This window comes from Hyalella azteca, unplaced genomic scaffold, assembly GCF_000764305.2.
Source record: "Hyalella azteca isolate HAZT.00-mixed unplaced genomic scaffold, Hazt_2.0.2 contig17058, whole genome shotgun sequence".
NCBI lineage: Eukaryota > Metazoa > Arthropoda > Malacostraca > Amphipoda > Hyalellidae > Hyalella > Hyalella azteca.
In genome coordinates this window covers 72,256-96,051 of record NW_025946859.1, presented here as the reverse complement: position 1 = coordinate 96,051, position 23,796 = coordinate 72,256, and the positions used below count along the sequence as shown (strand labels likewise).

At 45.0% G+C, this 23,796-nt stretch overlaps 1 protein-coding gene across 1 annotated transcript; it reads right to left on the bottom strand.

The window, feature by feature from the left end:
* Positions 1-137: 137 nt before the first annotated feature.
* LOC108682959 lies at positions 138-22,902 on the bottom strand. Its single transcript, XM_018172227.2, has 7 exons — positions 22,593-22,902; positions 8,784-9,116; positions 8,074-8,315; positions 7,521-7,652; positions 5,264-5,397; positions 4,654-4,840; positions 138-2,606 (listed from the first exon to the last, which is right to left on the bottom strand). The coding sequence occupies exons 2-7, from the start codon at positions 8,901-8,903 to the stop codon at positions 2,228-2,230; spliced, it is 1,194 nt and encodes a 397-aa protein (XP_018027716.1). The 5' UTR covers positions 8,904-9,116; positions 22,593-22,902; the 3' UTR covers positions 138-2,227.
* Positions 22,903-23,796: the final 894 nt, after the last annotated feature.

Genomic DNA, 23,796 nt, shown 5'->3' with positions numbered 1-23,796 from the left:
TCGATGCAGCTACTTAACTATACCAATCTCAACGAAGAACAAACCTAAGTTCTTGCGTAGCGATGCAAGACGGCCCATGGTAGTTGGGCAACTGAAACGTACCGACACCAACTATAAGGATAAGATAAACCCGTGGATATCGAGGAATATTTATTCTATTTCACTTGATTCGTCTAATACTGAACATAAACTTCTGTTCATGATTAATATACAATGAAACATGAATATTTTATGGTCTGCTTCTTATGCATAAGATGTAGCAGAGGTGATGTAAGAGCACACAACGTAATCTGCTTCACAAGAAAAGATTATGAAACTTACAAGTCGTGTGATTCAAACTACCGGTCAAGGCGATTCGGATGCTGAAAAAGACAGCAGTCCCCCACTAAGCAAGCCATAACAAAATCGTGACGCTCAATACTTCAAACGACTGAAACATCGTTATCAAATCCCTAAATCGCAATCGCGATGAAAATAAAGCGTACCAGATGGGGATTTGAGAGAAAGGTATTAGCAGAGCCTCCAACGCTGGATTTTCATTGGACTTTAGAACGAATTTCTTATGATGGTTGCAGCGTCGTAGGGCGGGAGAACTGATAAGGACGGTCGGGTGCCCGCAGGCTAATAAGTTAGTTAACATCGCGGGGGCATTCAGCACAAAACTTCGGTGTAAGGTTATTATTACTTGCGTTCAAATGTTCTGGGAACATAAGAGCATCACTTCAAGAAAGAACAGAGTAGGGATGGTTTCGGTCACCGTAGCTGAGCTACGACAGCTAGCCAGCATTGACGCAAGATATTCGATCATTATTACAAGTTCGGGTATGCAAAAAAGAAATCCTAACCCGAAATAGTAAACAGAATATATATAGCGTAATTATAAGAGAACCTGCAGCAGCGAAGTTTTCATACCAGAGACAAATAATGGGGAAAGGTCATGCGACACATTATGAAGCATTGCCATGAAATCGATCTCAGTAGAGTTGATTTAATAATAACCAACGTATGCCCTACAAAAAACCACGAAGGAATATTTAAAAATTAAGCTGTTATGAAAAAATCTTTCTTTTCAAAGACTTGACGTTGAAGCAACGTATACAAAACGCTCTTCTGCGACACACTTGACTAACGCAGGCTTATCAATATTTCTCCGTTATAATTATTTCTAATTAATAATTAGTTGATTTTCAAAATAACATGGAATTTTTCAATAAGTAATACATCGTTCTGCTCACACATACGAATTGAGCAAATGTTATTTCTAATAATTCTCATTCGAATTTGAAGCCTTCTTACGGCACGTTTCATACCGCAAATATAGATATTAGAAGTTATAACGACAATTGCTGATTGTTGGAGTTAGGACATTAACCCTCCGTTTCATTTACCCTCCGAAAATTTAGAACATTAACCCTCCGTTTCATTAACCCTCCGAAAATGTAAAAAGAAATATAACTCACAATAAAAGGTTTTGTAATATAACAATTTCGTTCACAGGAAGAAGGTAAATTATTATACAAATAACTTAGCAAGACTAAAATAACATTCCCTAATCCTGACTCGGCAAAACTGAAGCAGCAGCCGAGTACGCAGGCCGAGTCAATGGAATAAACGAGAGTATCTATTTTATGGCAGGTGATTTGTACTGCAACACATCGAGCACCCGGCACCAAAACTTCTCACTTATAGACTCCAAAGCAATGCGCAACGTCAAGGCTTAAAGTACAGGGAGAAAAACAACGTGATAACCGCTTAAGAACTGAATATTTAAGCGGATAAATTAAAGGAAATCAATAGTATTTGTGGTTTTACAAACTTCCTATAACGAGATGAGAATGTCATGAGCTCAAGTTCTTTTTCAGGTTTATGACAAGCTTGTGTAACAAGCTGTGGCACTGCGTCGTATTCTCGCTTATTTGTGTCTAGTATAACATAACGATACTTTAATAATTTGCGATGTATGTGCTTAAGAATCCCCGACCTAAACTAAATTGAAAACAATCATAAAAGGTATGTCTGCTGAAAAGCAGCAAGTTTGTAAGTATTTAGGTTCAAGCAAAGATTAGGTCTGAAGAGTCGTGAAGAAAAAGAAGTATCTCGCACAGAAACTGAGCCACCTAAAGTGAACAGCTTGACATTAAGCCATTCGTATTTGAAGAAATAGGAATTGTCAAAAATTTGACGAGAAGCCTAGTTTATGACTACGTAAGACTAAACATGACTAATGCTATTGTATGCCGGCAGCAGGACTCGCCAGCATAGAGGCGTCTGATAAGGAAGCTAATCCTGCATTGGAAGGATATTGTATATCATCTAGACCTAGCGAAGCAGAACATTTACTAGAAACTGTATCGCAAGCATTGTCAGCAAGTCTTTCAACGTCAGCGTTGGGGAAGTGAGGGGCCAGGTGATCTGACACGCGTTGCTGTTGTGTCAGCGGCCCACAAGCGTCCCGCGGGTCACTAGGATGCAAGCGGTCGCCAGTCATGTCACCGGCAGCGGCGGAGGTCCGCATCTGAGGGGGACAGAAGGCCGACCCCAGGCTGGGACGCAGGGTGAAAGGTACTGAAGGCTTCGGAGCCACGAAGGGTTCAGCGCTTTCACATCTGAAAAAAAGGTTATTACTTAGAACATTTAACGGAGGTAATCAAGTGAAATATAAACAGTAGAACACATTGATTTTGCAAATGACAGTGTGGCTATGCTGAATGAATTGGAAAACTAAGCATAAGTCAATGTTTAATTTGAATTGCAAATACATCTTTGATCCCAACTGCAAGGGGTGAATGGACAGACTTCAATGCGGCTGTATTTCAATGCGTCACAAAACGATGAACATTTGGTACCTAGTTTATTGCAAGATTTTATGAATAAAGTAGGTAATATTGAACATAGGTAATATTGAACATGTATTATGCATAGATGTTAAGAATGCTAAGAATGCGGCGCCGTTGTGTCGAGACCGTGGGAAAGGTTGTTTACATTGAAACGTTGGCGCTCAGCGTTGCAAGGGAAATTCCATTCGAAGGAATGTGCGTCAGTTCGAGGGCTAGGCTTAAGTGTGCGCGACTCTAGCGTATATAAGGACCTCAGATTTCGCGCCAAGGGTGGTTGTTGGTTCTACGGCGGAGACCGTCACGCACGTACGGTCTGCAGCTAGCGGACGTACAAACGGCTGCGGCCGTGAGGCCGCGGTGTTACCGTTTTCGAACATTGACGGTCGCGACTTGCGAGAAACTTGGACTCACCGAGGCAGTTACGATTCCTGTGAGCGCGTCAAACATATACAATGAACGGCTACGACTTCAATATATTATACGGTCACTATATTCATCAGAAGAAGTGGTTACGACTTCAACAAATTATACGGTCACTATTTTCATCAGAAGATCTAAGTTTCGAGCTCTACACCAAGAATCATCTGTACGATACGGTCACGATTTCCATCAAGAAGAAGCGGTACGATATTGTATTCATCTTCAACCGCCGAAGCACCGCATTGAGCCGAAGTAAGATCATCGACAATGAAGACTACGCTACTATTCTGAAGTACGGTCATCATCAACTCTACGGCCAGACTGACCGTGAGACATCTATATAAACGAGATACGACAGCTATGAAGAAAGAGCAACTGTGAAGAGAGACACGCGATACAGCTGCAGTACGGCCACCTGAAATACGGCTGCAACGCGCGGTGACAGCCGCGGTACGGTCGCTGAACGTACAGCCGTAAATATGTGCGCAAGTTTACGGTCGTTTACAACAGTCGTACGGCTCAACGGAACTGCAACGGATCACACGCTTTTTTCCGGTAAAATTAGATGATTTTACATGATGATGATTTAACTGATAGATTTTGGACTTTGTGTTCAGCTCGCCTTTTTCATGTACCTACTAGAGATGTTTGTTAACGTAGGATGTGAACTTGAAATTTCTCAATTTAATATGAAATGTATCAGTGTTTCATTACACCCTCTCCCTGTACTATATTTTGCCGAACCTGTCCAAAAAGAGAACCTTATTCACGTGCCGAATCAATGCCACTCGGCAACCACCTGACAAAACGATAAGTAACGAATACCGGTATCTTGAACCTGAACCTGAACGTAACGTAGAATTGGTGGTGTAATCACTCAGAGTCTCCAACATTTAAAATATATGAGACGCTAAGAAATGTCTCTCTTTTCTTACTTTTTTTAAATCCCTATTTAATCATTTATCTTTCTGGAGCAACCAACTGTCTCTAGCGCCCCCAGTTATTCAGAAAATCTTATTCAACAACTTCTCTCACACGGCATCCGTTTTGTGTGCATGGCTGTACATTAAGTATATAAAAAACGACAACCGTTTCGTGTACGTGGCTGTACATTAAGTATACAAAAAAACGACAACCGTTTCGTGTGTATGGCTGTATATGAGGTATATAAAAAAATATAACTCTGCAGTTAGTGACAAAGAGCGCATTTTCTCGTCGACGAAAACGTGGTCACAGACGGACGGATGGAAGGACGGACAGACAGACGGATGGACATGACGAGCACAATAGCGCCTTCTTGTCCATAAATGAGAAAATGCGCTAAAACAACATCCGTTTCGTGTGTATGACTGTATATGAATTATATAAAAAATAATAGGTTTCTCCTTGTGCTAACCTGCCATCGCGGACCCTGAGGGCGACTCTCTGCGAGCCCGTGGGAGGCTCCCGCGCCAGGAACTTGTTGATGTGCGGGGAGGAGTTGGACCTGAGCTTGCCGTCTCCCTCAGCCGTGGGGGAGTCTAGAGGCGACCCAGAGGGAGAGCACGCAACGGGGGAGAAGCTGCAGTCTATTGGTGAATAATCTACAAAATAATAAATACATTAAAACGAATACTGCACCTGGACACATAATACTTCGCATTTGGTGAAAAAGTGTTCAATTCTAAAATTATGGCATATTAAAAAACAATGAAGCAGTGAACAAACAAAGGATGAAATTTTTTATCTTGCACGCAGTCTAGCCCCATACAGGGGTTGTGAGGGGAGGGTTCTAGCCCCATACAGGGGTTGTGAGTGGAGGGTTCTAGCCCCATACAGGGGTTGTGACGGGAGGGTTCTAGCCCCATACAGGGGTTGTGAGGGGAGGGTTCTAGCCCCATACAGGGGTTGTGAGGGGAGGGTTCTAGCCCCATACAGGGGTTGTGAGGGGAGGGTTCTATCATGTTATTATTTTCATGAAGAGCAAAATGTTGACAGACTCATGTGCAGCAAAGCTTGCAACTGACCAGGCTGGGGGGAGTGGGGGGACGCGGAGTGGGGGGAGGAGGTCGTCTGGGTGTTGACAGAGCGAGTCTTGAGGCCACATCCTGGCAACGGCGCCCGCCTCCCGTCGTTCAGCTGCACACATATTAAGTCGTTACTGAACGTACACACATATTAAGTCGTTACTGAACGTACACACATATTAAGTNACTTACGCTAAGTGAACGTAAGTACTTACGCTAAGTGAACGTAAGTACTTACGCTAAGTGAACGTAAGTACTTACGCTAAGTGAACGTAAGTACTTACGCTAAGTGAACGTAAGTACTTACGCTAAGTGAACGTAAGTACTTACGCTAAGTGAACGTAAGTACTTACGCTAAGTGAACGTAAGTACTTACGCTAAGTGAACGTAAGTACTTACGCTAAGTGAACGTAAGTACTTACGCTAAGTGAACGTAAGTACTTACGCTAAGTGAACGTAAGTACTTACGCTAAGTGAACGTAAGTACTTACGCTAAGTGAACGTAAGTACTTACGCTAAGTGAACGTAAGTACTTACGCTAAGTGAACGTAAGTACTTACGCTAAGTGAACGTAAGTACTTACGCTAAGTGAACGTAAGTACTTACGCTAAGTGAACGTAAGTACTTACGCTAAGTGAACGTAAGTACTTACGCTAAGTGAACGTAAGTACTTACGCTAAGTGAACGTAAGTACTTACGCTAAGTGAACGTAAGTACTTACGCTAAGTGAACGTAAGTACTTACGCTAAGTGAACGTAAGTACTTACGCTAAGTGAACGTAAGTACTTACGCTAAGTGAACGTAAGTACTTACGCTAAGTGAACGTAAGTACTTACGCTAAGTGAACGTAAGTACTTACGCTAAGTGAACGTAAGTACTTACGCTAAGTGAACGTAAGTACTTACGCTAAGTGAACGTAAGTACTTACGCTAAGTGAACGTAAGTACTTACGCTAAGTGAACGTAAGTACTTACGCTAAGTGAACGTAAGTACTTACGCTAAGTGAACGTAAGTACTTACGCTAAGTGAACGTAAGTACTTACGCTAAGTGAACGTAAGTACTTACGCTAAGTGAACGTAAGTACTTACGCTAAGTGAACGTAAGTACTTACGCTAAGTGAACGTAAGTACTTACGCTAAGTGAACGTAAGTACTTACGCTAAGTGAACGTAAGTACTTACGCTAAGTGAACGTAAGTACTTACGCTAAGTGAACGTAAGTACTTACGCTAAGTGAACGTAAGTACTTACGCTAAGTGAACGTAAGTACTTACGCTAAGTGAACGTAAGTACTTACGCTAAGTGAACGTAAGTACTTACGCTAAGTGAACGTAAGTACTTACGCTAAGTGAACGTAAGTACTTACGCTAAGTGAACGTAAGTACTTACGCTAAGTGAACGTAAGTACTTACGCTAAGTGAACGTAAGTACTTACGCTAAGTGAACGTAAGTACTTACGCTAAGTGAACGTAAGTACTTACGCTAAGTGAACGTAAGTACTTACGCTAAGTGAACGTAAGTACTTACGCTCTATTTTCTTGTCTATGATTGGTGGATTATGCTTGAAAGGCCGTCAATGATTGGCTGATGAACTTACGATCTCTTAACTTTCTTTTTGAAAGTATAGGCTCTGGGCAATAACTATCTTATTTGGTGTGTTAGAGGAGCTAAGAACTGGAACTGGTTCTAGTGGACCTAGTCGAGTACTTGTACCATCACATGTTACGGGAATTATTTAATTCGTGTACACGGAACATGAGCAAACACTGAATATGAAGAAACGCGACTAGCAGGGATGTAACAAACTGAAGAAAACTAAACATTGGCAACAAAATTAGGTTCTCAGTTATTTCACCGATGTAACCTTATAAATATTGGTACCTTGAATGAATTTCTTTATAGGCTCGGCCTGCCTACAGCAAGGTTCTGCCCGGCCTGCCTACAGCAAGGTTCTGCCCGGCCTGCCTACAGCAAGGTTCTGCCCGGCCTGCCTAAAGGTTCTGCCCGGCCTGCCTAAAGGTTCTGCCCGGCCTGCCTACAGGTTCTGCCCGGCCTGCCTACAGGTTCTGCCCGGCCTGCCTACAGGTTCTGCCCGGCCTGCCTACAGGTTCTGCTCGGCCTGCCTACAGCAAGGTTCTGCCCGGCCTGCCTACAGCAAGGTTCTGCCCGGCCTGCCTAAAGGTTCTGCTCGACCTGCCTAAAGGTTCTGCCCGGCCTGCCTAAAGGTTCTGCCAGGCCTGCCTAAAAGTTCTGCTCACCTCTGACGGATGAATTTATCCAGAGGTTCCCCCTGCAGGGGGAGCGCCGTGGGGGCGAGCACAGATGGGGAAGGACACCACAGGGGAGGAGGGGAGGAGGGGGAGTCCTGCAAGCCTCTGTCCGGAGTCCTCCTGAGCATACAGGAGCACTCATTAGGATACTGCTTAGCTACGCGCCTAGATTCTTATTTCAAACGAACATGTCAATGCTAGAATGTTTGCATTACACTGTGGGGATTACAGGCAAAGCAACGGTAAACTTATTAAGCAACGGTAAACTTATTAAGCAACGGTAAACTTATTAAGCAACGGTAAACTTATTAAGCAACGGTAAACTTATTAAGCAACGGTAAAGTAATTACACCAAATAAAGTTGGTCCTGTTTTTATATAACACTAAAGTCATCGCAATACCATTATATGGTCACTCTAATTACAATTAAAAGTAAACGAATTTTATACGCAAGTTACACTATTATTTGACACTAATATGGTCAAGAGGGAGAGCATTGGCGATATAACCATTTATATTATACATTGTACACCCCACGTACCTGATACTGAGAGTCCTGCGAGCTGGGGAGGCGCCGAGGGAGGGCACCACAGCATTACTGCAGGGCGCGTGCCGGGGACTGCAGGGGTTAGAGTGAGGGCGTCTGCGGTGGTCGTGAGAGGTCGCTGCTGTCGTCACGTCCACTGCATCGTCCACTGACGCCCCTGCAGCTGTGGGGACGCCAGAGCCACACCAGCCTGGGGGCGGCACGTCCGTCCACTCCTCCACCCACGCCGCTGGGGTCTGGCACATCAAATAAGGAGTTCAGGCACATCATCAGATAAGGAGGCGGTAACTCAAGCTAATATATAGCGGCTGGATATTCAATAACAAAGCAATGAGAAAGAAGGACACAAAGGATCAGGAAAAATTTGGATTAAGGGCCTTTTAGAGGAAAAATTAGGACCTCTAGCATCAGAACTAGGTTTAATGGGCGGCGAAATTCATCACGAATAAAACCATAATAGATATTTATCGTCCGCGCGCCTCTGTATAAATCTGTTGCTTATATAATAAATGACAACAATTGAATAGTAAATTAATTTCTTCCTTATCAATTAATGAGAATAATACGCATGAATTCATACTACCACCATCGAATTCATCTTTTATTCATGACGTACACGACTGTCGCATTTTTCAAGATGAGAATGGCCGCCAAAACGTCTTTTCTTAGTCAAAAACTGGCAAGACTTGATAAGCTTGACTCACTTGTGTGTGTTTGTGGAGCAGCAGGAGCGTGTGTAGTGTAATGGGCCTGGACCACTCGTGGGGCCCAGCAGGTCTGGAGGTGAGGGCATCCAGTGATGTCGTGCGTCGTATAGACACCATCTTCTGGCCCCACTCCCCACCACTCAACTGGGACAGCCAGCTGCCTCAACTTCTTGCTAGCACTTCTCAAACTAAACGGGTCTTGATGAATTCGAATTATTCAGCTGGGACGCGAAGACTTTTTCTTCTTGCAGTCCTCTTTTGCGAGTCTGAGGGTCGCCTTGTGCTCACCGCACCTGCAGCGTCGTCGGCAGAAACGTCCGCGCGGCAACCCTTAACACAAGAGGCAGGCGTCTCAACAACAGTGATAAAAGAATGTGCATCACATGGCATGCATACAAACCCTTTGTAAGCGTTCTTATTATGCTAATTTGTCACCATGCTAAGGAATGCATAGTCAAAAAAGGAGAAGATGACGCTGTGATGACAAAGATAAGGCGATCTGCACAACGATACAGCGCCAGGAGTGGGTACACTGAAGAACAACACACATTGCAATAACAATTCAACTCACAGCATGAGTCAACTTACGCAAGTAAAACAGTAAATCAGTCACACACCTGAATTGCCTCATTGCAGCCAAGTGAGCCATTAAGGTTAGCAAGAGAATAATGATAATATTAACAAGTAATTGAAACATGAATACTCCCACTTGTAATTAATGGGGCAACAGGGGATTAATGGGGCGAAGAACCATGAATTATGACGCCATTAAAAATATCCAAGAGATTGTTTCATTGAGACCAATGACGCACCTGACTGCTTTTATCGCACAAGAAACGATCCCGCGGGGCTCACACTCAAGAACTAACTAAGAATAATGCATAATAAAAAAATTATCAAATTAAAAATGTAGTTTGGATAGATGACGATGAAAAGTGTAAGGTAAAGGAGAGAGGCTAGAAAGAGTGAGAGCAAGGCAAGGAGAGCCTCCAATCAATGCCGGTCTCCGACCTTGATCGTAGTGCGCTTACACCGCTCCCATTGACAGCGCCGCTACCAGCCTGCCTGCCCAGCATTGGTAGTAGTGCGCTTACACCGCTCCCATTGACAGCCCCGCTACCAGCCTGCCTGCCCAGCATTGGTAGTAGTGCGCTTACACCGCTCCATTGACAGCGCCGCTACCAGCCTGCCTGCCCAGCATTGGTAGTAGTGCGCTTACACCGCTCCATTGACAGCGCCGCTACCAGCCTGCCCGATTATCCCGATGACAAAGTAATACTTTTTGCACCTTCAATAGAATAGACACAATCACTGTCATTATCCCTTAAAGCATCCGTGTATTGTTGAGATGTTTTGTGCTCCAGCAAAAATCTTCTGAACCGACATCTCTCCATGAATTGCTCCTAAGCTACTATTTATAGTCGAAGTATCTCGTTTCTATCGCATTAGGGATAGAAATTCGATTGCCAATTCCTGTTATCATTAGGACAATCATCAAGAGGGATTTTGCTACTAATGCGAGCAAGAGAAAGGTCGTTTAGAAGGTTTAATGGTTTTGGATAAAATTAGAAGTCACGATCGGTAACAAATTGAAGCGTCAAATACCCGTGACGAAACACAAATTGTGTGACATTTTTTGTGTGTGAAACGGTGAGGGCAGTTGAGGTGAGGGCAGGGGAGGTGAGGGCAGTGGAGGTGAGGGCAGTGGAGGTGAGGGCAGTGGAGGTGAGGGCAGTGGAGGTGAGGGCAGTGGAGGTGAGGGCAGTGGAGGTGAGGGCAGTGGAGGTGAGGGCAGGGGAGGTGAGGGCAGTGGAGGTGAGGGCAGGGGAGGTGAGGGCAGGGGAGGTGAGGGCAGAGGTGCGAGGGCAGCTTAAAGCTACGGGCTCCTAAGAGAAGCGCGCGTACCCAGTGACCTTCACTATGACTGCAGAGCGCCTGCGCCAGAGCTCAGTCATGCAATCGTACGCACTACATAACGCGGTCGAAACTGGCAGCGAACTACAGCGCTCATGCCTGTGATCCTCAGGAATATACGCTACTGCGCTCAATACTTCGTAACGTGATACATTCAACGGCCACCTAACTGGTCAGGCCTCAGACAACAGATGACGTGCTGGCGTCCAGAGATTTTATAATACAGTCTAATAACGGACCTATATAACTGTTAATCCTCAGATTAAGCATAATTCGCTGATCAGCGAGGGACCACAACAAACCAACACAAGTCTAATACAAGAAGACAATAAATTGTTGGTCTTGCCGTGGTCAGGAGCCTGGCCTCCCAGCGCCGCTAGCACAGCTAACTTCCTCCCACTCTCTACCACACAACTCCTATACTTCTGCCTACCACCAGCGGCCAAGACCTAAAAGCGCACACGTTACTACTTCCTCAGACCACTCACATTACGTTCCTCATGTCGCACTCATCACCTCATCACCAACAACCATCATCACAATCACCATCACCTGCGCCACACAGCACACTGCTCTCATCACACGCTCCCCAGTACGCCGCCCCTCTCACACGCTCCCCAGCACGCCGCCCCTCTCACACGCTCCCCAGCACGCCGCCCCTCTTACACGCTCCCCAGCACGCCGCCCCTCTCACACGCTCCCCAGCACGCCGCCCTTCTCACACGCAGCCCCCCTCACACACTCCCTAGTCCTCTCAAGCCCCATGACCGCTCTCTCTCCCTCTCAATGCCTCCTGCGCAGCAGCGCGCCTCCTTCTCTCTGCTGCCACTCGGGAGAACCGATCAAAAAATTCTAAATTCCACTAATTTACGTACTACCAAGCCCGGCGATCAGCCAGCACACAACACAGCACTGGACCACCAAGGCCGGTGATCCGACGGAACCCACTATAACCCATAGCAAGGATGTGCGTGAATTACTAGAGGCAAATATTGAAATATTTTTTTCTGCCGAAAAGATCTTCGACATTTAGTTGTGAAGGCGCACACACCTGAATGGCGATCCGGCAATCAGGGTTGCTGAGAAGAGGTGCAGTGCAAGTGTTGCTCCAGTGAGGAAGACAACAACAATTCGTTCATCAGGCCACACACTAGGATCAGCTCCGGAAATAATCATTGAACATAATAAATAATAATGATCACAAACTCAACAGGTCAGTTCAAATCATGACATAACACGTAAGCAGCTATCACAGTAGCACCATTACAGACCTTACTCGCAGCCAACGAAGTAACATTTGAGCAATGAATATAAAAAATCGAAACTAGGTACGGGAACATCGCAAAGGAAAATGCTCCGAGTTCAACTTAGGACTAGAAGGTTATAGTTGAGGTAGCGAAGGTCGTATGGCATCATCTGAAATGAAGTAACAAGACAATGACTTTTTCTCACCATGCTGGCAAGAGAGACATTATAACAGGGTACACGCTAGCGTAAGAGACTATATCGGTATCGTCATTTGCTGTTCCGACACATTGACTATAAAATAAGCGCTAAATTCAGCTACTGGTCTAAGTTCTGCATGAATTTAGACCAGTTAAGACCAGTCCCAGGATAGGACACTGGAGTATTGAACGAGATTTCAGCTCGAGAAATGAAGAGTTTAAGCAAAGCTAGCTTAAAAAGAGAGTACACTAGTGCTGCCAGCTGGAAAGTTGAGGACACTAAAGATGTCAGCTGGGAAATAGATGGCACTAGCAATGCCAGCTAGGAATGATAAGCGACGCCGATATCTGAGGACAGGATAAGGCCGATATTCAAGAGTGAATAACCATGATTTGGAGAGAGGGCGTGGGGCGGAGTTCGGGACACGGAACTCGAGAAATACAAGGTCGAGAAGTAGTGAGCTGAATGGAGGCAGGGAAGAAAAGAAGGGAGAGGCAAGGCAGACGCAGCGCGTGCCAGTTACATTGATCCGCAGCGAGCTCTGATAGAGAGAAGAGCAAGCATGTCCCAACCGATCACTAGGAGCCCTGGACAAGCTTCTTTTTACGATTTTTCTGCCACAACCAATATCACCTATAGCTACATGTATCATTTCAGTAGAATTCGTGTTGCAGTGTACATATTTGTTTCCATAAAAGAAGATTGTTCCAGCCTGACGACAGTTCACAGAGCGAGGCCAACTATAACCTTCACGACGAAAACATGGCAGCCGTTGCCATTTTAAAAACAATGCCGAACACACAAAATCCCAATAAAACAGTTCACTCCGAAACAAAAAAGAGGAAATTCAATTATATCTTGAGCAGAAATAAAATCAGCATTACTCTACGATTCCTGATTACATTTAACAGAGCGAGAAATTGTTGACGAAACTCGAGTGCATTTCTTAAGCCTCTAATACTGTTTATAACGACACATGAGTTGCGTGAGTGACATACTTCACTATAAGTGGCAAGTTGAGTATCACGAGAGGCAGAGTATCACGAGAGGCAGAGTATCACGAGAGGCAGAGTATCACGAGAGGCAGAGTATCACGAGAGGCAGCGAGGCAGCGACACGGCGCTCAGCAGGCTGCGGCCACGGCCACCAGGCATTGAGAACTGCCGGAGTGAGCGTAGCCATAGTACGCTCGCTGTACTACGATCATACACACACACACAGTCCTCCCCCTCTCTAGCCCCACACTACAGCTCTCCCCCTCTCTAGCCCCACACTACAGCTCTCCCCCTCTCTAGCCCCACACTACAGCTCTCCCCCTCTCTAGCCCCACACTACAGCTCTCCCCCTCTCTAGCCCCACACTACAGCTCTCCCCCTCTCTAGCCCCACACTACAGCTCTCCCCCTCTCTAGCCCCACACTACAGCTCTCCCCCTCTCTAGCCCCACACTACAGCTCTCTCCTCCTCCCCACCACATCCCCAGCAGCAGTTCACACCGCTACACCGGCCAAACAAAGAGCACGCACTAGCCTCCAGCTCAGGCCTACAACAGTAGTAAGGCATTTCCGTGCACCCTCTACAATTCTTTAACATCTGAGTACGTCAAGAGAAATCACTCTTTATATTATAAAATACAGAAACATACGCGTGTATATGCTGGTATACGAAACATAAAATATTTGTAATCAATCTACATGAATGCACAGCGCGAGAAGCCTCTGCCCGCGAGAAGCCTCATAACGACGGAAAAACAAACGGCAACCGAAACTATGGTCAATTTCTTTTAACAACTGTCTGCGAATGATAATAAACAATGTTGATAAGCTTATAGGTCTGGCAAAAAGGCAAGTGGCTGCTTATCATTATATGATGGATTGTTCCGTTACAATTTACCCTGGGGCCATGTTAACGAACAATTACATTGTAATTACATAGATTATGACGAACAATTACAATGCAGCAAATGAGCTGCAGCAGAGAGCACGTCACGCTAATGAGGCAGCGTAGCTCACACAAGCATGAGGGATCGCATCATCTACACTTGAAATAATTTACAAATTGTGATGCATATTTTCCCCTTGTGATGATGGACCAGCAACACGGCATATCAGCGCTACGACTGCGTTCTGTTCGTGTGGGTAAGAAGCTGTGTCGGTATTTGGACAAAATGACTTATTCATTTCTGAGTGTACTTGTAGCCCACCCTGCACCACCACCTCCAGCACAGCCCCAAGACATCACCACCGCCTCTACCTCCAGGAACATCACCACCACCGCTATCACCCCAACATCACCAGCACCACCACTACTACTGCCCCAGCATCACCACCACCACCACTACTGCTGCCCCAGCATCACCACCACCACGTCGCAGTGTCATTCAGGGAGGCCGGCGCACCACAACCTGAGCTACAGCTTCTGCCATGATTGGCGGCGGCGGCGGAGGTTGGGGGGGAGAGCGGCGGAGGAGAGGAAGAAGAGCGGTAGAAGAGAGGAAGAGAGCGGCAGAGGTGGGGCAGAGAGCGTCAATGAACAGATGTACGGGGAAGTTGAGGTCAGAAAGAGGAATTATACGAGGACAGAGGCAGAGAGAGAGGCTCAGGACTTGGGCAGAGACTTGCGGGGGACTGAGGCAGCGAGAGAGGCTCAGGACTTGGAGAGACTTGCTGGGGACTGAGGCAGCGAGAGGCTCAGGACTTGGGCAGAGACTTGCTGGGGACTGAGGCAGCGAGAGGCTCAGGACTTGGGCAGAGACTTGCTGGGGACTGAGGCAGCGAGAGGCTCAGGACTGTGGGATTATACAATTAAAATAAACCTAATGAGAAAATTATAAAAGGAAATAATAAGTTCTGTGATGTCGGTGAAGAACACAGACGAGGAAGGCGACGTGTGTTGAAATTGAGGTGGCGGGTGGGAGCCTTGAATGAGAGAGGGGAGGTGTTACATACACACCGCCACCACCACCACCACCACCACCACCAGATCAATAGCCCCACCACCTCCACACCCCTACACCGCATGTTGGAGTGACACCACAACCCACACCACCACCTCCACCAGCACCAGCACCACCACCACCACCACCATCCCCGCAAGTAAGAGGCAATACCACCACAACCATCATCTGAACCACCACACCATAACAATCACTGCACCACCACACCAAAACATACACCGCACTAACTCACGACAACCATAACCACCACTTGCACCACCACCGTCACCATCCACATCTCCATCAAACTATAGCCACCATACACACCACCACCATCATAGGTACTATAGACATCACCCGCACGACAACCACCACCACACTATAGGCATCACACGCACCCGCATCACCGCCACAACCATCACTTTAGCATCCCCATGTAGTGTGTGCTTCGCGCGTAGCAGACCCAGGCCACGCTCGAGCGTCGCCTCTGTATTCCGCCGCCCTCGGTCCCGGTAGACAAGTCATCCTCGCCGCCGAGGTCTCTGTAATTACCGCACATCTACTCCCTGAGGTCTCCATAACTACCGCACATCTACTCCCCGAGGTCTCTGTAACTACCGCGCATCTACCCTCAGTTTGGACAACTGATGCACGATGCTGTTGCTTGCTTCTTGCCGATGGCAGTGGTGCCGAGGCGAACGATCAAGAACACGTCAAGCGGTCGCTTCAAAAAGTCCCTTTCTTAAGCAAGGCGTTTAACACCCTTGATCCCGCCACGGAAAGGGATTCTTACCGCAGAGATTTTCGGACCACTGCTCTATTGCGGGATGGGGGTATCCTGCACATCCTCCGTGCTCGTTATGGTATGTAACAATCCTGAACTTCTTGATTTGAAGCTCGGGGTCAGTCCGGTCATTATTCTTCATGTGTATAGTATGGCATGCGTCTTCCGTCTACGCTGCAGTGAGTACAGACCCATGCGCTGCAGCCTCCCTCAGTAGTTCAACTCCTCCATCCGCTGATCCTAGACTTGAAGGTTCGTTGAACCGCTTGCAATTGTTTGGTGCCGACTGTGAACGTGGTATGCGGCTGGCAGCAGTACTCACGGAGAGGCATCAAAAGACTCTGAAGCCCCGCTTCTCTTGTTCCAAAAGTCCGCAAGGTCAACCTTATTTGTCGTTTTCCTCTTGCAGGTTCAAGTTTTCCTCCTACCACCGTGTATTCATCACAATTGACGCGAGTGTTCTTTAACACGCCGACACCGCGAAAGAATTTCTTCGCTTTATTTTTCGTGCTGCCTGGCGGCAGGTAGCGGTAGTTGAACCCAACTCTTCGGCTACCTCTGTATCTCAAAACCTAAAACTTGGTTCCGTTAAATGGTTCACTTCGGCCCAGTTACATACTGCAAGTATGTTTGCTTGCAATCTTTAACAGTATTTCCGGTCTGTAAATGTCCATCAGCACCCAATTGTCGTCTGTATAAATGATGATGTCAAGGCATGGCTCAATTCCATATTTATATCGGCGATGTAAATGAGGAATAGAAGAACCGTTTGCTTGTGGTACTCAGCTTTGCATCCTAGTCTCGCTTGACCTCGAGCCTCCAACAACGACAGCCTGAAGTTTGTCGGTTAGGAAACTGTGGATCCACGTGAAGGACTCACCTCCGACATTCAGTCTCAGTTTTATGAAAACACTTCATGGTCAACTTTGTTAAAAACCTTTGCTGAGTCCAAATACACCACAGCCACGCTGGACCCCTAATCCAGTTCGACCAAAATCTGTCGGTGACGCTCTAGTAACTGGGACAAGCAGGAATGTTTTCGCCTGAAGCCGTGGTCTTCTGTGGAAAAGGTCAGCTTCCTAATGTATTGCACCAACCTCCTGGCAACGACCTTCTCAAACACTTTGATTACATGCGATATTAGTGTTACAGGTATATAATTTTGGGGTTCGTCTCTTGCACCCCTTTTGTAGCGTGGAGAAATCAGCCGAACTTTAGGTAACTTGGAAAGCTTCCTTCTCTCAACGATGCTTTCCAGAGGCAAGTCACCGAGACCTTCAGCGCTCCGACACTTTTTTCGCACAACTACATCTGGCCCATGAGACGAAAAAGTCTATAATTCTTGAATACTCTTCTCCAGGTCCAGCGTTAAAAAACTCTTTTCATCAACAGCAGCCCTCCTGGCCGTTCCTGAATGACTCCAATTTCGTTTCCCTGTTTTGAGTAACGGGGTTGCTGAATACTTCTTCGAAGTGCGCTCCTATAAGCAGTTCACACATGCCCCGTTTGTCTCCAATGAGCACACTGTTATTTTTCAAAGACCCTACTGTGGCCCTCATTTTGACTTTCCTAGTCCTCTTACCGTAATATACTGGGCATATTTGTACAAATATTTGTGGTTCTCACAAACCCGACACTCGCGCTTCTGTTGCTAGTTTCTCAGTCTCGTGTGAGGCCTGCAGCTGTCGTTCAATTTCCTCATTTAGAAGCACCAGCCTCAGTTTCTTCACATCCATGGAAAAGGCCGCTATCAAATAGTTCGAACTCGTTCGTTTTCTCATGATGGTTCGTCCTTCCCTTCACCATCCAAACATTCGCACCATCACGCCTCAACTACAACCCGCACTAAAACTATCAACACTACACCACAACCATCAACACTGCACTACAACCATCATCCGTACCACAACCAGCACGCCATAACCGTAACTCGTACCATCAGTATCACACCACAACCATCACCCGCACCACCACTAACACCAAACATAACCATCACCTACGCCGCCACCACCACAACCATCACCTACACCTCAACCATCACCTACACCACCTCAACCATCACCTACACCACCTCAACCATCACCTACACCACCACAACCATCACCCACACCACCACCCCAACTATCACCCACACCACAACTATCAACCACACAACCACCACCACAACCATCACCCACACCACCACAACCATCATCCGCTCCACCATCTCCACACAACCTTACCATCATTCGCACCACCATCACACGCACCAGCACCACATGGTCAAAGTCAACACCGCTTGTTTTGGCGCTCTGCGACGAATACAGCCCGACGCAAAAGGTTAGCCCCACCACTTTAAAACATCATAACACATCGAGTTTTGCCAGTTTTAACGTGCAAATGGTGGCAAACGATTTGTCTTGCGCTCTGCAATCTATAGCAGGTAAAATTTGGTGAAGAAGTTAATTACTGGCGGAAAAATCAAGCGGTTCGTGTTTTTTGCGAGCTCGTCTTCCTCGAAGGCAACCAGTGCGCGGACGACTATGTCCAAGCGCTCGAGGACCATCTACTTCCCGTCATCCGCCACCAAATTCGCCGCGGCGCCATCTTCCAACAAGATAATGCCTCAATCCATACGGCGCGCACGACCAAGGCCTTCTTCAAGCGTGCCAAAATCCGGGTTATGGACTGGCCAGCCAAGTCCTCCGATCTGAATCCCATTGAGAACGTCTGGGGGTACATGGCTGGGATCGTCTAAGCCTGCGGGAAGCAGTATGACACGAAGGAAGAACTCGAGTTGGCCATTCAAGCCGCCTGGTCCAATCTGGGCCCCAACTACCTCCGTAGATTGTCTCAGGGCACGGAAAAGCGGTGCTTGGATGTCTACAAAGCCAACGGGGAGCATATCGGTAAATAACTTTTAGTTTTGCAGCTGACATATGTTTTGTTTTGCTTAAAATGTCAAAGTGTACAAAGTGGGGCTAACCTTTTGCGTCGGTGCAAACACATGTGTTTTTCATTTTCTCCGTTACTAATTACATTTTCACTACAGTCTATTGTATTTTGATTACTGAGACCAAGACGATTCGTTTGCCACCATTTGCACAATAAAACTCGCAAAACTCGATGTGTTATGATGTTTTAAATGGGTGGGGCTAACCTTTTGCGTCGGGCTGTATGTAGCGTCCGCCGCTGTATAAATGATAAATGATAAAGTGAGGCCCTCATGATGGCGCTCGTCCTGACCAGATTAGACGACCGTAATGCCACTCTCTATGCACTCCCGACCACAGCACTCAATAAATTGCAATCCGTAATGAACGCTGCTGCGCGACTCCTTTCCAATAAGCGAAAATTCGGCCACGTGAGGCCGACATTGCGCGATGTTCACTGGCTGCGCATGCAGCAGCGCACGTAGTTCAAGGTCGCTGATGTGAAGTTCCGATGCCTGCATGGTCTGGCGCCTCCTTATCTCGCGGAATGTATGCAGCGCGGGTCAGATCTGCCTTCTAGAAGACGATTGCGTTCGTCATCAACAGCGGACCTTGTCGTTACATTTACACGTCTATCTGACGTCGGCGACAGAACTTTCCCGGTCGCCGCCGCAAGAACTTGGAACAGTCTGTCGGCTTCTGCAACATCGGCTCCTTCGTTGCAAGTGTTTCGTCGACGCCTAAAGACGGAACTATTTCTTATAACCTGTGAATCAGTGCTTAGTCCTTTTTATCAACTCTCATCCTTCCTCGTATCCCTTTATATTTTGCTTGCTCCTGGCCTTATATATGTATAACGTGCTATCGAAGTTCGTTTGAACTAGACGCCACGATAAATGCTCATAGAATAATAATAATAATAACCACCAGCCAAACCAGCACAACACAACCACACCACAAGCATCACACGATCCACCATCACCACCACAAATGTGATCGAAACCAAAACAATCACCTGCACCAGTGCCAACACCACACAACCATAGTGCTTGGCAACCACCATGCACTCAAGTACTGCACTCCAAGAAAGAAATGAGCCTCTTACCTACATCAACTATATGTACACAAACAAAAGCAAAATGAGCCTAAGCTGTGACACTTTTCTCAGTCAGGTGATCAAGCAGAATTACATAATTGTTAGAAAGAAACAGAATCTTCTTCAAAACTTGAGTGATTAATCATAATTAATTTTGCTTCTATATTTCAACACAGCAAACACACTTGGTTGAGAAATTGAAAGCTGAAAATGACCCAGGAAGAAAGGCACGCTGCAGTTTTACATAGAGAAACGCATGTTGATGAAGGAAACCTGGCTGAGTTTGTCAGGAACTTTCAAGTCATGAAGAGATGACATAAGCTTTATAACAGTTTTAGCTTGATGACTGGATGGTAAATGCTAAAAAGTAGTGTGGTAATTCTATGAATTAATTAGAACAATATTAGGACGTTGTTCTAATTGAACAACATGATGACCTAGGCATGATCTGGCACCTCAATCTGTAGCTAAGTTTGAGTTGTTTTTCCCCTAGATGATGTCATTTGGATTTTGTAATTACTAGCTCATATTTTAAAGGAGTTGCTAAATGATTACTACCTGAAAAAATTGGAAAATTCCTACTTCAACTCCAAAGTGAGATATTTTAACAGGTTGAGTGTAAGGTGGGGCCATCCACCAAGGGGTGGGGCCATCCACCAAGGGGTGAGGCCATCAATTGGGTTGAGGAGTCACAGAACAAACATCCCAAGTCACAGAACAAAAAATATAACTCAGTACTCACTGCAGTGAGTGACAGAGAGAGCATTTTCTCATCGACGAAAACTTGAGGTCATGGACAGACAGACAGACAGACAGACGGACATGGCGAGCACAATAGTGCATTTTTTCCATAAATGAGAAAATGCGCTAAAAATGCCAAAAAGGGACACAATTCAATAATTACCTACTAGCATGTCAGTAGGTTGTGGGGCAAAAATCCTATTTTCCTCTTATATATTTTGTAACATACAATAATGAAGAACCGTTGTCATAAATTTCTGCAATTCAATGCAATTGAAAAAAATGCATGATATAAAAAAACATCTGGTAACCCTGGTGGGTCGTGTTGCACTCAATGTCTTAAATAATCTTGAGATCCTCTGGCTACATCATAAACTTTGGTCAAGACTTAATAAATAAGGAAATAATCCATCAAGCAGGAATTTCAAAGCACACTAAAAAACAGGACAGCTCCAGTCCTGTCTTTATAAGTAGTAGTTCTATTTCAGGCCTGCCTCATGGTAAGAATTCTGACATGGTACAATTTGAAGGATGGATTAATTGAAGCATTTATTTTTATCATTGTTGTTTCTTACTAACATCATAACATGAACACCAAATAATCAATTTTACCTAAAACTTCATATATATATGGTACGTACTACAATAGTCCCAGATTGGAAACAGAAATGGAAAACAGTATCCACATTTAAATCTTAAATATTTATCTCAACTTTAAAATCAGCCTGTCTTAGATTTTGCATTTGGATTTTTTATTCCAGATAATATGAGGCAAAGAAGCTTTTTTAGCAATGAAGGGAATGGACATATGAGCATTACAATTGCCGTGACAGAGCACTGCCAGGTCATATGCCAGTCACCAGGACAGACTACAGAGTTTGAACAGATGTATTATTACATCTAATATTCCCTTTCTTTCAGTGATTAATATGGCCTCTGCCTCAATTTCTTTCATAAAATGCATAGAAAATGATCTGATTTTGCTTGGGATTGATGTAAATAACCTGTGAAATTGAAACTTTTACTCAAATATGTATATTTTTTAATTCTGTTTAATAATCCAGATTAGTATTTACCTCATTCACTCACTTGAGTGTTGTGCTGATGGGTCAGCTTCAACTAACTTGAGTGGCACTGTAGCAGTCTATCACTGTCTAAATGTCTATGCACTATGCCCTAGAGCATTTAATAGCCATTTATGTCCAATATCAGGCAGAAGTTTCCTAAAATTGCAGGCAAATACAACCATTTTACAGGTGCTTCTTAAAATTGCCTGTAAAATCATTCTGTTTTTCTTATTTCAAATTGCAGAAGATAGGTTTCCAGATTCAGTTTATTTCCAATTTTATCCCTTACCTACTCAAGAGTCAAGATTTTATCCAAAATATTATGTATGATAATGCAGGTATCCATGATACTTTACTTTAAAGCAGTAACTTGTCTTAACTTATAGGACATTAGCCTTAGGACTCAATTTCACTCAAAGATGAACTTAGCAAAGAGTTTAAAAAGCCTCAGCTTTGCCACTAAGTTGAAGAAATTCTAAATAGGCCATAAAAAGGGCTGGAATTGGCAATTGGCCAGATTCACAGAAGTTTGTGGCTTCAGCCCAATTTTCAATTTATCTTTAAGCCCAATGCCTACCTATAGCATAAGGTCTTGAATCTTGTTGATTGAGCCTTTGACAATTCATCACAATTGACATTAAACAGATAAATAACTTTTGAACGTAAATGGTTTCCATAAACTAAAAACATTACTGATACAAATATGACAACCTATTGCCCTATCCAATCATCTGGACAAGTGGGAAGCAAAACTAGGTAGTAGGTATACTTATTAATATTATAATATATACTTGTCAAAACACAAAACAAAGTATATTAATCTTGAGCTAAAAATACTTGAATAGCCTAATTAAAAAAAAAGTCAAGGAATGTTAGCAAAGCAAATAGGTACTTGGCTTAGTGCAGCCTTACCTCATAGAGGGATACTTCTGCTGAAATTTTTTAACGCGATATATGGAACGCGAAAGTTGAAAGCTTCAGCATCTGACATTCACAGCTTCGTACTGAAACGGATTTATGCATATAACTCAGACTCACTTGTCACTTCAGCCAGCAATCACCCATCCGCTCCCGGGTTGGACCCATGCATCGGTATTCGGTAAACTGAGACTTAGCCAAACTAAGCCAATGTTTTGCGATCGCCGCAGACTGTAGCCTATTTCCGTTCTAACGATTGCTTCTAAAGTTTGAAAACTTTACAACGAAAATCCAACACGAACATATTTCATATTCTGCAGGACACTTGCCATTATTATCATTCTAGATTGCCTCTCTAAAACGGGACAATACTAAATATTTTTACACAATTATTCAAAGAATTTGGATTGTTTTTTTTACAGCAAGTGACAGTTTCAATTTCTGCACAGCTTTACAATTTTCAGTTTGCAATCCAATCAATCCTAAAGTTGAAATCTCAATCCAAAATCTAAAAAGATGTTGAAATCGGTTTGGAAATTAAGAAGCCATTGATAAGTATAGACATACACATCACTTAATTAGGGAAAGGATTTCTTGTCAAGTCCAGCTTATGGATAGGCAAAGTCTGCCACCAGGAAAGAAGTATGGGAGAAAAACTATGAATTGAAAAAAAGGGCACGACGCACAAACAGAGACAGTGCTATCAACACTACATCAAGCACTTTGTGTTTATAGATGGATGCAAGGAACAACTTCAGCCGTCTGCTCAGGAGCAAGCGATACGGCAGGAAGAGTGTTGCCCCTACTCCTGAAGAGGGACGGACTGACGGTCACCGACGGTAGGGCGAAGGCAGGCATTCTCAACGACGAATTTTGGAATGCCAGAGAAGATCTCTCAGACCAGAGAAGATCTCTCATACTTTCCTACTAGGCCAACCGCTCGCACCCGAACCATCCGACACCTCTGTGTCAATCATGTGAGTGGGGAAACTTCTTTCTAGCCTTAAGCCTCAGGAAAGCGGCCCTCCTGGACAAGATCCCATGGCGACTTCTGAACTATCACCAGAATTGACGACTGTCCTTAACAATTCGCTGTCCACAGAGGACGTCTCTGCCATTTGTAAGCACACTTTGCTGCAGCCGTAGTTCAAAAAGGGATTTCATAGTCAGGCTGCCAAATCGAGGCCCATCTATTTCA